A 15650-nucleotide genomic window follows, 5' to 3' on the forward strand; every position below is an offset into this window, starting at 1 on the left:
TATTGTGGCACAGGTGGGCCATGGCGTTTTTATAGCATGTTGGGGGGGCCTCAGAGAGAAAAAGGATGAAAACCCCGATCCAGTCCAGTCCCCTGCACTCATGGCAGAACCAAGCATTATCTAGACTGCAGCTGAGTTACTCTGAACTTGCACAGCTGTAACCAAGAGCAGAATAGGACCCTGGACCCTTATTCTCCTCTCACTTAAACTGGTGTAAATCAGGAATAACGTCACCGAAGTGAGAGGAGCTGCACTGGTGTAAACGAAATCTAGAGTAGTTTGTTATGTTTGCAAACCTTCCGGTGAGCTGAGTGGAGACTGGTTGGTTTCCCAGGATTTCAGCCAGTTTTATGTTTGAATCTGTGAGGTTTCTTCAATACTAAGAAACCAAAGGGTGCTTGGAAACCACATGTTAAATGGTCCATCAGCCAGTTCACACATCCATCCTGAGAAGAAGAACTGTCGTGTGTCAGACCCACCCGCAGCTCTGTTTTGAAACAATACCAGCATTCGACAGACTGCTACGCTTTCCAGGCTGGAGCAGATGATTTTCACACAGCTGCTTGCCAAAACCGAGAGGCAGAAACCGAGGTCACTCCTGCACAGCTGCAAACTCGAAAGTGCTGAGTCATTCCACTTCTGCTCCTCTCTTTGCACCAAGAAGAAGATTTAGACAATCCCAACAAGAAACTCAGAAGCCAGGGTCTTGTGAACTAAAGCTCCCTCTTGCTCATCACATTTTTATCTTGTACTTTTACATGGAGCCCTCCCCGTGCAAGGTCAAGTCAGAACAGGAAGCACGCATGTGGCTATCTCGCTTTTAAAGATCAAAGACTTCCACGTCACTCCAGAAGCTCCTACGTGAAGAAACACGGCTCCCCCATTGCCTTTCCTAGGTGGAATCTCTGATATGTACATGCTTTCAAGGACAGGGGTTCTTTGGACAAGGTTGTATCTCGGCAATAACAAAAACAGCGGCATGTTCCCACTGCTGCCCCAGCAGCCCAAATGTTAACCAAACCGCACAGCATTTACTGGGAGGAAAAGGAGGCCATTTTATTCACAGGATTAAACAGTTTACAGATGTTGAAACACCATATTACACTAACAGCAAAATGTACAGACAGACCACAAACCATGCCACAGACCAGAACACCCAGTCAGTAAAGAACATTCAACACCCGTAAACCGAGAACAACATCTCATTCCACTGGAAGGTGCCAAGGGGTTTCTCAGCCACTCAAACAGGCAGAAAGCACTGGCTTTTCTCTGAGTTTTGTCTGCATTTTAAGAGGGCAGCACTCAAACATAGAAGATATATAAATAGGTACATCGAAAGCTTTAATCCAACATGTCTGACGCCTCTGAAAATCCAGACGAAAGCAGCACTAAGCGCAAGAGGAATGTAAACATTATTCTCGCTTCCCTGGGTCCCCTGAATTCAGCAATCCTCAGTGATGCCCCAGTATGTGCTATTATTATTATTTCCATTACATTGGCACTTAGAGGCTCCACCTGACATCAGGTCTCCACTATGCTAGGTACTTCCCCAAAGAGTTTGCTATCTAGAGAGACAAGAAAAACAGAGGAAACTATACTGTCTCTCTTTGCAGATGGGGACTGAAGTTTAATCTCTCTTGACTAAGTGATTTGACCAAGTTTGCAAGCAACCAGTCTGTTGCAGAGCTAGGAACTGAATGCAGATCTTCTGAGTTCACTGCCTTTAACACAAGGCCAACCTTCCTAATCACCCACTCTGGCTGATGGTTCAGCTGCATCATGCTCGTCTTGGTAAGTTCAGCCACAGAAGGTTCTAGCTATATGGTGTGCAATGCAGAAAGAGAAATCTGGTGCTTTCTACTGTTCCAAGCCCTTCTATGGTTGAAATGACATCATAGAATCATAGAATCACAGAATATCAGGGTTGGAAGGGACCCCAGAAGGTCATCTAGTCCAACCCCCTGCTCAAAGCAGGACCAATTCCCAGTTAAATCATTCCAGCCAGGGCTTTGTCAAGCCTGACCTTAAAAACCTCTAAGGAAGGAGATTCTACCACCTCCCTAGGTAACGCATTCCAGTGTTTCACCACCCTCTTAGTGAAAAAGTTTTTCCTAATATCCAATCTAAACCTCCCCCACTGCAACTTGAGACCATTACCATTACCATTACTCCTCGTTCTGTCATCTGCTACCATTGAGAACAGTCTAGAGCCATCCTCTTTGGAACCCCCTTTCAGGTAGTTGAAAGCAGCTATCAAATCCCCCCTCATTCTTCTCTTCTGCAGGCTAAACAATCCCAGCTCCCTCAGCCTCTCCTCATAACTCATGTGTTCCAGTCCCCTAATCATTTTTGTTGCCCTTCGCTGGACTCTCTCCAATTTATCCACATCCTTCTTGAAGTGTGGGGCCCAAAACTGGACACAGTACTCCAGATGAGTACTGGATGAGTACAGATGAGTATTCACCAGAATAATAGCACCTGTCAGAGTAAGTAGGACCAGGAAACATCGGTTGGACGCTCAAAGCCCTTTTTAATTCCATTTCTAGGGCTTTCAGCACATTTCAACGAAAGCTACTTGGTTTGTGCTTGAATTAAGGATGTGTCGGTCACCTTTAATACATAACATACTGTATATAATAGTTACAGACTAACATAGCAATGCTCGCCCCACAGAGGTGCCTTCTTGGCCAAACCGCCATGCAGGTTCAACGCAAATGGCATCCTTACCTCTCTCCACCTTGCTCCTGCACTGCTTGAAACGTACACGTTCGTTTTGCTTGCCATATTCTTGCCAACTGAGCCTAAGAGAACGAGAGCGTCATTTTTCTTGATGTTTCTTAAAACAAACGCAGCTCTCTCTGAGCTATTTTTTAACTTGTAATCAAATGAGTTGTTTTTGAGGAGTTGATTTTTCACACTATCAATGAGTTATTTTAAATAAGAAGTTTTAAAAGATGATTACAGGTTTTAAAAGCAAGCTGGAAAACCACATCAAGGTAAGGATGGCCAGATGAAATCAGCTCTGTTTGAAATGTTCAACAGAGCGAGCCTTCCGCAATAGAATAGTAAGTCAGAGATGAGTCCCTGTATGTTTTTTAAAAGCCTTCATTTTGAGAGAGGCAGGCACAGACTACAAAGCGTGTAATGGGTTTCTACCTCCAGCAATAGGGTGGTGAAATTTATATGCAGTAATAATTATATGAGGCGTGCTGAGGACAAAGGATTGCAAAATTCATATTTTAATTGATTTTTTTGTCACAATGTTTTTCACAGATGCAATGGCTCCAACCCACAACGTGCTGAAGGCCTGCAAGTCAACAGGGACTGAAGACAGTACTCACAGGATCAGGCACTTGAGGAAAATATACCTGTGGCAATGATCAGCCCTGGAGCAGATTCTTTGGAGAGAATGGGCATCCTACGCAACTGGAAGTTAAGCAGCTGACTCAGTCGCTGGGCCAGATGAAGAGAGCAGCCTTTTGAAAACTGGAATAGAAAAAACACACTATGCCACTTGCTAGTGTAAAAGGCATTTCATGTGCCATGATCCTATGTGAGCATCTCAAAATGCTTCCCAAACCTTTGTAAATTCAACCTTCCAACACCCTCATAAGGTAGAGAAGAAACCTTGGTCACCTTTCAGCTTGACTAGAGCAAGGTGATATATCTGCACATAAAGCCTTCAGTGTTTAAGAAACTCCAGTTGGTACAGCCCGCTGCAGCGTGTCACCTCAAGGTATCACGAGCACATCACACCGGCCGTCCACTTCCTACACTGAGCTCCCACAGAATATCAAATCAAGTTCATGGTCTTGGTCCTTCAAAGCATGCAGTGGCCTGGGCCCAGGATATCTAAAAGACCCACTAAGGATCCAGTATGAAGACCACCGTGGAAAGTTTTACTCCTCTGGCAAAATGGAAATCTCTTCAGTAAGGGTAATGCTTGTCTATGTACGGAAGAGAGAACTGGCCCAAGACTGTGCAATGAACTCCCCCAGGAATTAACATCACAAACCTCCATGCCTCAATTTCCCCATCTAGAAGAAGAAGAAGAATGCTTCCCTACCTCACAGGGGTGTTGTGAGGATAAATTCACAGGTCTACATGAGGTGCTCAGATACTACAAAGACACCACCATAGAAAAGGCAAAAACCAATAAGATTATATGATGTAAAATCTGCCCAAACTGAACTCTTATGATGAAATTCCTTTTACAGGGGATGTGTTCTGGGTTTTCTCAGTGCCCTGCAAAATGTAACTAAACATATAATTTATTTCTTCTGAATAATAAAAAAAATAAAAGGGGCCTCCACTGTAATCTTTACAACGCCTAGAAAAACCGTGACCTTCAAAACATTAATTAAAAGCTACATTTGGAAGAAAAAAAATCCCAAAGAACACAAGGGAAAAAAACTCCCAGCACTGTAATCAAAAAGCCACTAATAGACACACAGAAAGTGTTCTATTGTCCAGTTTAATCTGCTTCATGTTTAAGAGACTTTCACAATGAGGAGGCCTTTTAAATATGTCATGCTTGTTCAGTGCATCAAGCCACTTCCCCACGCCAGGTTCTTGTGCCTGGCCCCGAACTGGGGGGGCTAGACTTGGCAGTGAAGCCGGCAGGGGAGCAGGGCTTGAGCTCTCCAAAAAGACAGAGTACATCCATCCATACGCGGGATTCACAAAGACAGGTTGCTCCTTAAACCCTCTTACCCCATGCTAAGCGACATCGAGCCCTATATTTTTAGCATCTGTGTGATTTGATATGGAGACAACAGGTGGAATCCTGGCCCTACTGACGTCAATGGAAGTTTTGTCACTGACTTCAACAGGGTCGGGAGTACACCCACAATGTCTTCAAACTGGTACCACCTCAGATCCTTTCAACCGACTCTGTTGTAACAGGCATTTCCTTTCTTTACAATAGACACACAGGAGCTTCATCAACAATCAGGGCTAACATCGGCCTCCTGTAACCAGCCGGCTAGGGACATGAGTGGAAAGACTCTAGCCCCAGTACTGATCCAGTGCTCCAGCATGATGCGGGGCCTGCTGGAGGTGCCATCCTTCTGACCGCAACATCAAACCAAGGTCCTGTCTCACAAGATCCTCAGACACTTTTAGTACTGTAGGGTGCTTAAGCCTGTTTGTAATCTAATTTTGTAACCCTTCCTGTTTGTAATCTAATTTCCTTTAAAATGATCATTCAACCACAGTCTGTACCACGGGGACTGATGACCGGATATTTCATAAAACAGATTACATTTTCATTTTTGTCATCTTTCTTTTCCTTTTCATTCTTGCACTGATCCTTCTAAGGGAGCAAATGGTTAATGACTGACCCAACAGGGGAAACAAGGTTAAAAATGCTCCCTCCCTCCTGCAAACACCAGGTTTTGCTCATTGTTACCTCACAATCTATTTTTTCTCCATAACCCGTATACGCTGGAGCCTGCAGGAATTCCCAGGTTCCACCTTTGTCAAAGGTGATGACAGACCTCATGTTCTCTTCACTGAATGAGCCGTTTATCAGGGTGGCAATGTACACTCCTCTCACACCCTCGACACGGTGGAAGTCTGCAAAAGGCTCGTTGGCAAAATACCTGCAAAGGCACGCACATGTGGGTTGTTTGGTTAACTGCAGTAAGCACTGGGATTCTGGGGGAGAACGCGCAGGTACGTTCAACATGAGGGACCTCTCTCCTCAGAGAAATAACCAGATCAAACAAAGCATGGAAAGCCAATTTACTGAGCGAGAGTGACTAATTTACCCCTGTCAACTATACTGAGCCCTTTCATCAAATGCTTCTACTGAGTCACCTCAAAGCCCCAGCCTCTCTGTACCTTCCTCATAGTGTAGGTTCTTCAGACTGAGAGAGGGAGTAATGCTCCGCTCACTCACGCTGGTCTTACACCATTAACACAATGCAGTCATAGGCGCCGACGCCATGGGTGCTCCGGGGCTGGAGCACCCACGGGGAAAAATTAATGGGTGCTCTGTACCCACCAGCAGCCAAGCTCCCCTCCCCGCCCCCCCAGTCCCACCTCACCTCCTCCTCCGCCTCCTCCCCTGAGCGCACCAAGTCCCCTCTCCTCCACCTACCTCCCAGTGCTTGCGGCCGGGCCGCGTAGCAAGCCCTGGGAGGGAGCGGGGAGGAGTGGGAACATGGCGCGCTCAGGGGAGGAGGTGGGGCCGGGGTGGGGATTTGGGGAAAGAGCTGGAATAGGTGCAGGGAGGGGGCGAAGTTGGGGTGGGGACTTCGGGGAAGGGGCTGGAATGGAAGCGGGGCTGGGGCAGGAGGGGGCTGGGCAGGGGTGGAGTCGGGGCAGAGGGTGGCGGGGGGGGGGTCGAGCGCCCACCGGTGCGAGTAGAAGTCGGTACCTATCAATGGAGTTACACCTAAGGACCTGGTCTAAACATAGGAGCGGGAGCCCAGAACTCCTGAGATCTAATCCCAGCTCTACTACTAACTTCTTCTGTCATCTTGGATGAACCACTTAACAACTCCACCTCCTCTGTAAAATGGGCATAATGCCTACCTTTTAGGGAGCTGTGACGTTAAATGCTCATTACCTGCTACCCACTATGTTGCATCCTCTCTCATCTTGAGTTCCTCAAGCCACCTAGCCCGGGAGTCCCATCAAGGCAGCCCAGCCCTCCTTACCTGACCAGGGTATCACTGCCCGCCCCTCCAGGGCTATAGTACAGCACGTTTTCTAAAGACAGAGAAAACTTCAGGCCTTCTGCTTCTGAGATGTAGAGGTTGGTGCAGTTGTTACTGTGGCTGACACACACGAACACCTGGTCCTCGGACGCATCCGCAATGTAGTATTCCTTAATCCGGGGGGTGGGAGGGGGTTAATGACATTAATTCACTCAGCCTATCCATCACTTACATAGACACACGCTGGGAGGTTTTCCCACCCTCCATTGTTTGTCGTTTCCCCTTAAATGCTTAAAAATAAATCCTCCTCCCTCCACCAAAAACAGCTTTTCCACTTGGCAAACAAATTTCTCCCCTCTGCTTCTTGCACATGTCATCTCTCTCTCTCGCTCTCTCCCCCTCCACCAAAACCCTCCTCCAAGCACAGTCTGCCCACAAAGTCGCCCAACAAAGATTATTAGAGCGGCACCATTCTTAAAATTCATCCCGCTCACACTGGCTCGCCAAGCCGTATCTCTGTCTGGCCCATTTCTGTTTGGATCTGAACAAGGCTGCCAGCGCCTCAAGCAGGGAACATGCCCCTGTGCATACACCTCAGCAAATACCACAAAGACAGCAGGGCACTTGTCTGTGAGCTCCTGCTTTGGGAAGCGGCAGAATCAGCGGTGCCAGACCATCTCTGGGTTTGAACCCCTGATAGATCCACTGTGCTCCTTCTGCGTGGCAGAGCGTGAAACATTCCAGACCAGACTGTTCTGTCAAAAGCACTGGCCCACACTGAGCAAACACACACACTCAGGAGGCACAATCCTTCCCCCCAGCCCTCCCCTCGAGTGGGACACGTGTATGCCGCACCGTCCTTTTGCAAAGTGCTGCGAGCTCAGCTCGTCCCATCTGCTGCCAGCCAGCTCCACAGGGTGGTGTAGAAGGTGGGGAGGCCATGACACTACTCTCTTCCCTGCCCCCATGGGCTGATTTGTATCCACAACAGTGCTATCAGGGAGCAGTCCCCACACTGGCCCAGATTATTGTGGCAGGCCCTTGCATGAGGGGAGAGAAGGACCTCCCTTCCCCCCCCGCCGACAATGATTTTCTGAGCCACAGCAATGCTATCAGTATTTAGAATCCAGAGGCCATTCCCCTCTAGATGACACTAATTTAAAAATCTATGCCTAAAAAAAATGGTCAGAACTATTTATCTCGGCTCTACCAGGCTCGATCCTGCAAACACGTATGCACGAGTGATTTTACTCTTGACTGTAGCCCCATTTATATCAATAGGCATCATGCGCATGGGTAAAGTTACTCCTGTGTAAACAGCAGGATCATTGTAACACTTTGCTTCCATTCCATTCCAAACATGAGAAGGCCAAACTGTTTTGAACTAAGTATAGAATAAGGCTACTTTTGCTACCCATCTAGCTACTGTAGTTACTAGTTTACAAGTAAAAATGCTATTCGGATCCTAAGGTGCCTTTGGCTGAGGGAGGAATAAGTAGATGCCATAAATCAACTCCATTTTACCTTAACTGGATGTCTGGTTACAAACTGCGCAGCTCGCATTGGCTTGCGGTTGAAGGAAACCCAGAGCTGGACTGAAGTTTGCTGCTGGCTGCCCAATAAATGCTGTGAAGAGGAGGAAAAATGCTAGGAATCTTTTTTTATTCCTAAATTCACAATTCCATAGAGAACAGGTTAAAGACAGATCAGATACAAATTAACAAACTCAACAGTACAAAAGGCAAGCAACTACCTTACCCACTCTCCAAAAAACCACAACACAATTACTTGATGGCAAGTTTGGATGGGATCCTGAGGTACTAGGATACCACAAACATTAAAACAGCTTAACTGTTCCCTGTCATTGTGAAACCTGAAAACTGTATGCCCCCTTATGCCACTACATGAGATATTATTATTGGTAACATGGCAACCTCTCTGCAATTTATTCATCTATTCACCCCATACACTGTCAGTGCTAACTAAGGCGACAGGAGCCTTGGAAATCCCATAGCTTGGCTATATGGCTAGAAAACTAGCTTGAACCTGTTGGGGATTTCTGTCCTTTTGAGAAAGGAGAGTGAGACCCCTTTCAAATGCACAGCATTAAGTCTTTGGATTCTTCATTGTTCTGAGCGCTCTTTCGGAAGTTGGAAACAACCCCACCTCTCAACTGATTAGCCAGGTTGTCAAAGGCTGATGTTTTCCTCCCATAGTTCTTCCAACCAGACTGCATGAAATTAACATGTCTGTTTTTATGTATGCCCTTTGCAGATTAGCCTCAATGCTTTAATGTTGATGTTTACTGTTTTAGGGATGAGTATCACGTTATAAAAATCATGGCCAAAATTTCCATACATGGGATGTCTAAGTTAGGCACCTCAATCTGTACCTGGGCTCCAAAAAAAGTGGCCTAATTTCTGAGTTGCTGAATACCCACAATTCCCACTGAAATCAATAGGAGTCAAGGGTGCTCAGCACGCAGGCAATGAAGGTGCCTGTAACCAGATGTATCAACCCCCCACTGAGCAAACAGAGGCTGACCAATCACTGTGGGCCTAGGAGACCACACCCTTTGCCCCTGCTGCACATGCTCCAGGTGGAGGGGACAGATAAAAGGAGGCAGCCCAGCTCAGTTGGGACTAGTGGAGGAGGAAAAAGGATGTGTGTTGCAGGCTCCTGGAGAGGAACCACTGACTCTTCAGGCTGTTGGGACTATGGAGCTGGATTATGATGCACATGACTAGCCGACCACAAAAGACTGACAGATGCTGAGTCACTGCCAGCCCAGGAGATGCCTGAGATGGGCTTTATGGTAGGAAGTGACCCAGGGAATGTGTTAGGAGTTGATGCTTGAACCCTTAATGGGGAGTTTACTGGCTTCATAGGGCCCTGGGTCAGAACCCAGTGGCCTGGGGGGGCCTGGGTTCCCCTCCCCCAGTATTTACCACTAGGCATGGCTACTGTGGACTCCTGATTTAGACTGATTGCTCACTCTGCCCTGCACAGAAGGTCAGATTCTCCCCTCCCCTCCCCTAAACTGCTTTTATTTGCCTTAGCCAGGAGGCTCAGGGGCTACAGACTGACAGTTTACTCAGTCCTGCAAGGAGTCCTGGGCTCCTTGGTCATGGTTGTTTGTCTCAACAGAGAATCAACTGTGTGATGAGGTGTATCAACCCCACAGTGAGCAAATGAGGCTGGCCCCACTCAAAATGCTGAGCCCCCATTACAATGCCTAAATATGGATTTAGGTGCCTAACTCAATATTGTCCACTCACCCAATTTTATTGCAATTTTCACAATAGTTGTTTGACTTAAAGCCCAAGCTCCAGGAGTCATTGGATTATGTGAGATTCAACTTTTTTTACTAATCCTCATGGTTGCAGAGGAAAACTTGAAAATGTAACCCAAGTGAATCCTAAAGGCTAAAAATCCAGCAGGCAAACCAAATAAAAAATAAATTTTATTACATTGTTAAAAATCTCATGATTTTTTGGGGCCTGACTTGGGAATTTTGAACATTTACGGTTGGCGATGCTGCTAAACTTCATGCTCCCAAGTTGGATATTTAAAAATAGCAAATTTTCTTCTGTTACTCAAAAGTGCTCAGATTGTTATAACTGTATTGCCAAGGGGAACAACGGGCAGAGGGACATCCTGAAAACCTCTCCCCCAAATCTGCAGCACTGGGGACTGATCTCATCCACTTCGACAGCAATAAGGAAGACTGAGCCAATGATTGAGGCACTAGTATGGGGTTCAGGTTCAATTCCCTGCTCTGCCACAGACTCACGGTATGTCCTTGGCAAGTCATTTAGACTCTCCGTGCCTTAGTTTCCCAGCTGTAAAATGGGGATAATAGCACTACCCTCCCTCAGAGGGTCATTGTGAGGAAAAATGCATTAAAGATTATGAGGAGCTTAGATACTAAGGTAATGGGGGCAATATAAGAAAGACATGGGGGACAAAGGCCTGTATCTCACAAAACAAGACAACAGAGTACAAACTTGCAATGTCTGCTTCCTATTTGGGTTAATTTTGCATTAAAAAGCATGCAGCTCCCATTGACAATAAAGCAAGAGAGAATATCTTAACTCTCTCATATGACTCAGGGCCTGATCCCGCTTCGGAATAGGCCCAGTGCCAGCTCAATATATTCAAAAAGTTGAGGGTTTCAGTTTTTGCAGGACTCAACTTTTAGCAATTTAAAGTGTCCTTCAAACCATTCTCTTCAGGCATGCTTTTACCTGTTGAGTATTCACATGGCTACGGGTAAACATTGCTCGTGACTTAATGCTGCAGAAACCACAGAAGCATTAAACATTTTGGGGGAACCACAGAGAAGTGGCTAGGGGCTGGCTTGTTAAAAAGTCGATAATGTTAGGATAAAAACATCATGTGTTTATTCGGAGGGGGGGCGGGCGGAAATAAAGTTTTTCATATCAGATTAGAATAATTTTGAAGTCGGTCAATTTAGTGGCCTTAATCTATTTGACACGTGTCCTTCTAACTAAATTATTGCAGGCATATATCCTCTTTTCCTAGCTCCATTCCACTATCGTCAATTTCTGCTTTCCCTTTACTTATAAGCATCTAGTTCTTTCCTGCCAGAATTCGAGCCCTTTGCAGCCTGACCTAGTTCTGCCTAACTCCCTAAAATCAAATATATAAAAAAACTGCTGTTCCAAGCGGATCTCCTATTAATCCTGCACTGCAAATTGTTAGACGAAGTGTCAGTATTTTTCTTTATCTGGTCATTTTAGACCATGTTTTTCCAACAGAGCCATTTAGCCATTCTTGTTCATGTGTGCTAGGGTAAGATGCCAGATGAACAGCCCTGGAGACTGAACTCCTCTATTTATCCACACAGCATGGTGGTGCTTTTACAGTGGACGCAATAAAACATCTCAAAGTACTCTGATGCAGCAGTAGGCATAGTTTTAGACCTGCTAAATGCTCTAATCATCTCTCTAGACTATTCGTTCAAATGCGTGTCAGCTCTCAGCAGAAGTACTGACTGGCATGTCCAGGGTGCTGTTTGTTAATATGCTGTGGGTTTTTTTAATTTTCACCCCTGGTGTCAGGAGCTGTATTTCTCTTAGAAAGCACAAGGCTAAGCACCAGTCACTAACGGATAATGAAGTCAGCTCACTAACTCCAGCCAATTTTTCCTTCTCAAACTGACCATGACCTTTTTACACAATCTTTAATGCTTTGCCTCAAGGCCTAAAGTATGTTCCCTTACTTTTGTTCTGTCATTAATGGAGCCTGACGAGCTAAGCACTGTCTGTTACTATACTGCATGTTCGGAGCCCAATTCAGTTCCATGAAATCAGAGCCCTTCCACTGACTTCAAAGGGTGTTAGATGGGATTCAAATCATAATACCTAGCTCCTTATATAGTGCTTTTCATCTATAGATCTCAAACTACTTTACAAAGTAGGTCAGTATCACTATTCCTGTGTTTCAGATGGGGAAACCAAGGCAGTGAAGTGACTTGCCCACTGTCACCCAGCAGATCAATGTATTACATCAGCCTACACAGTGATTTTTCTTACATGCTACTTACCACAGTCTTTGTGGCAAACAGATACTTGTCCCTGAGCTGGAAGTCTTCAACCTCTTCCAGAACAATTTCTTTATTTTCCCTGGTTTGAAAGAAATCTGTGCTGCGAATTATAGTTGAGGACCCTGTAGGCTCATGTCGTTCTATGTAAACTGTCTTCAGCTTATCATATGGGTCAATGCCCCTTGTATTTAAAAAAGAAAAAAAAAAGGCAGGTATATTTTTTTTTTGTGCTCACGCCACGATCAAGATAGCACCAGGTATTTATAAGCAAGTCATTTAACAAGAGATGGGCTCAAACATCAAAACTTGGATCAGAATTTTGAACACCCTGAAATTGGATAATGAGATCCAGGGTTTTGGCTCACCTCATAAAGAGAGGTTATTTGCAAAATTTGGATCGAAATTCTGATTTCGATTTTCAAACCACTCACAGAACAGCTGGTCAAAATAAAGGGTGACAACTGCAAAAAAATCTGACATTTCCCCCCCGTTTTTTAATTGATGTTCAAGATACACTGAAAAGACCAAGTAGGCAGCTCAACAGCTGGTGGAAAACCAAGGAAATTGCAATGTTTTATTATCTTTTTCCTTGTTCGTTCTTCATAATCCATCTGAAAGTCCATTTTCTCCCCAACCGCCATACAAGTTATAAGAGGAGTATTTTATTAAAGTTAATAAATAACATTCAACATGTACAGAGAGATGGTTTTGGTTCAGTCCCATGTGCATGTTTCAGAGATTTATCAAGGCAAGTTACTTATCAGTAGAATGTAAAAAAAACCTGCAAGTTAGAAACTGATGGATTCTTGTACTGGACAACAAAAGTAATCACAATGGCAGAGCAATCAATAACTGGAGAGCATGTGCTAATTTTTGTTTAGTACTCTGAAATCTCTTTATAGTGACCACTCAAGGAACAAGCAAAAAATCACCTCCCAATCGGAAATGGGGCCCTTAGTGCAAGTTTCACGGCAAACTGATGGCATGAAATAGATGTAAGTAGTTTTGATCTCCAGGGACTTTCATTAGCTCTATTAAGGCCTGATCATGTGCCATTTATGTCAATAGGAGTTTAAATCTTAAGAGGTCTTTCATTCAAAAGGCTCTCATTGCAGTTAATGATTAGAGTAAAACTGTCCCCTCAGACCCACATAACAGATCTTGATTCTGATATTTTGCTGCAGCTGTTTAACAGTGTACAACAACAATTTAGGACTGGAAGTGAAGGAGAACAGTCTCTACCTGAAACTGCAGAAGGAGTTCAGGGAATAACTGCATGAGTTAGATTTTTTTGGGGGGCAAGACACCCCTACTCTTTAATGAACAGTAAGTTTTAAAAATGGCTTTTAAAAGTGCCTCTTAGTATTATGTCTTGCTGCAGTGCCTAGGGACTCCAGTCCTAGATCAGTATTCCAGGTGCTAGGTGCTGTACAAACATGGAAGAAAAAGATAATCCATGTCCCTTAGCCTCACAGGTCAAAATCAACTGACAGGGCACCCTACTGACCCACCAACACCAGCTATATGCTGGTTTTTCCTTCTCAGACTCTATCCAAATACCAACACAGCTTCATAATCCTTAGCTGTGGGGGCATAATATAGAGAAGCTGGAGAAGCTCAGAGTACTGTTAGCTTTCTTCTGTCATGCTTCTGCCCCATATCCCCATGGTAAACTGCTGTGATCTGATTGCCACTTATTACAGGGTTAACTTTGGGGGTGAACAGAGTTCTGTATCTCAGTACTTGCCAGCATCTTCTATGAGTTCTTGGCAAAGGATGGGGAAGAAATAAGGAGGCCTGGGAGGACATAAAGGGGGGAAAAGGTTCCAAAGTGACTCAAAGATCCAGTACATACCAAGAAAAAGATTTCACGTGTTCCTGAATCATTATCCAGGTCTGCCCAAAATCGTCAGATTGCCAGAGCTGCAATACAAAATGTCAGACACAGGTGGGACTGAGATATTCTAGGCACTAGAGCAGGGATGGGCAAACTACGGCCCGTGGGCTACAACCGGTTCTCCAGCCGGTTTAATCCGGCCCTTGAGTTCCTGCTGGGAGCAGGGCAAGCCCCAGGCCTTGCTCTCCGCACTCCAGCCGAGGAGCGGGGTCTGAGGCCGCTCCGCATGCCAAGGTTCGGAAGCTAATGGGAGCTGCAGGGGAAACATCTGTGAACAGGGCAGCGTGCGGAGCCGCCTGGCCGCACCTCCAGATAGGAGCCGGAGTGGGGACATGTCGCTGCTTCCAGGAGCTGCGTGAGGTAAGCGCCACCTGGCGCCTGCACCCCCGATCCCCTCTTGTGCCCCAACCCCCTCCCTCAGCCCTGATTTCCCCCCCCCCCCCCGTGCCCCAGCCTGGAGCCCCCTCCTGCATGCTGAACTCCTCATTTCTGGACCCACCCCAGAGCCCACACCCCCACCCCAGCCCTGATTCCCCCTTCTGCCCTCCAAACCCCTTGGTCCCAGCCTGGAGCACCCTCCTACACCCCACATCACACCGCCCCAGAGCCCACACCCCCAGCCTGGAGCCCCCTCCTGCACTCTGAACTCCTCATTTCTGGCCCCACCCCAGAGCCCACACCATCAGCCAGAGCCCTGCACCCCAATTTCATGAGCATTCATGGCCCACCATACAATTTCCATACCCAGATGTGGCCCTCAGGCCAAAAAGTTTGCCCATCCCTGCACTAGAGCCTAAATCATTGCCCAGGCTGGATAAAAACTAAAGGGCTAAATTCTGGAAATCTGCTCTGTTGCTCCCCAAATCATACACTACATAAGCAGGGCTGACATGGGGACCTGGATTCTCACTCGAAGCAGCTCCATGTACTACTATTCTACAAGTGAATGCTGCCAGGAGCAACTATTATCTGCTTGTAAATGTGCAGGAGCCAGGTTCAGGTGAATGTGCAGTCCTAAAACCTGGACACATGCAATATTACTGCCTGCAGAGACGTCCTTGCAGGAGGCTAATCAGAATTAGGAATAACTTCTAATGTGAAAGCAATAGCAAGCGTGATGCCTCAGGGGCAGAGCCCGTCTTGCACTGTTTCTATTACAATACCAGCCACCCTGTTGGCACTTAAATCATAATAATTACATTTATTGCTGGTTTGTGCAAGGAACCAGCTAGATTGCAGACCCAATGTTCAGTGTCACAGTTCGATTTCAAAAGGCAGTGATCACCAATAAATCTAGCATGACTTCTAAAGGCAACATTGCCACCCATTAGCAATGTAGTTCAGCACATTCAGAGAGGAGAATTAAGCTCTTTAGCTCAGAATTAAGAGTACAAGGCTGTAACAGTCTGCAGTACAGTGACTCAGGACTGGTTATTGCCCTTTCACTGATCTAGCAGAATGGTGATGTCTGATAGAAGTGATGTGTGAGCATTAGTCTTAGTCCTTTCCATTTCAGAGA

General features: G+C 45.9%; 2 protein-coding genes across 8 annotated transcripts in view; one reads left to right on the forward strand and one right to left on the reverse strand.

Annotated features, from left to right (window-relative positions):
• LOC140901775 (uncharacterized) overlaps positions 1-5304 on the forward strand; it is a 296321-nt gene extending 291017 nt beyond the window's left edge. For all 5 annotated transcript variants that reach the window (XR_012155964.1, XR_012155965.1, XR_012155966.1 and 2 more), the window contains one exon: positions 3274-5304. The gene's annotated coding sequence lies outside the window, so the exon portion shown is untranslated. The remainder of the gene's footprint in view (positions 1-3273) is intronic.
• Positions 1-15650, reverse strand: part of SORL1 (sortilin related receptor 1) — a 105885-nt gene that overhangs the window by 62838 nt on the left and 27397 nt on the right. For all 3 annotated transcript variants that reach the window (XM_073321246.1, XM_073321245.1, XM_073321244.1), the window contains exons 5-11: positions 14090-14157; positions 12235-12415; positions 8190-8291; positions 6666-6835; positions 5411-5603; positions 3369-3486; positions 2728-2801 (exon numbers count right to left, since the gene is read on the reverse strand). In XM_073321246.1, the coding sequence (XP_073177347.1) occupies positions 2728-2801; positions 3369-3486; positions 5411-5603; positions 6666-6835; positions 8190-8291; positions 12235-12415; positions 14090-14157 (906 nt within the window). The remainder of the gene's footprint in view (positions 1-2727; positions 2802-3368; positions 3487-5410; positions 5604-6665; positions 6836-8189; positions 8292-12234; positions 12416-14089; positions 14158-15650) is intronic.

Source organism: Lepidochelys kempii, chromosome 22 (assembly GCF_965140265.1).
Source record: "Lepidochelys kempii isolate rLepKem1 chromosome 22, rLepKem1.hap2, whole genome shotgun sequence".
In the NCBI taxonomy this organism is placed as follows: domain Eukaryota; kingdom Metazoa; phylum Chordata; order Testudines; family Cheloniidae; genus Lepidochelys; species Lepidochelys kempii.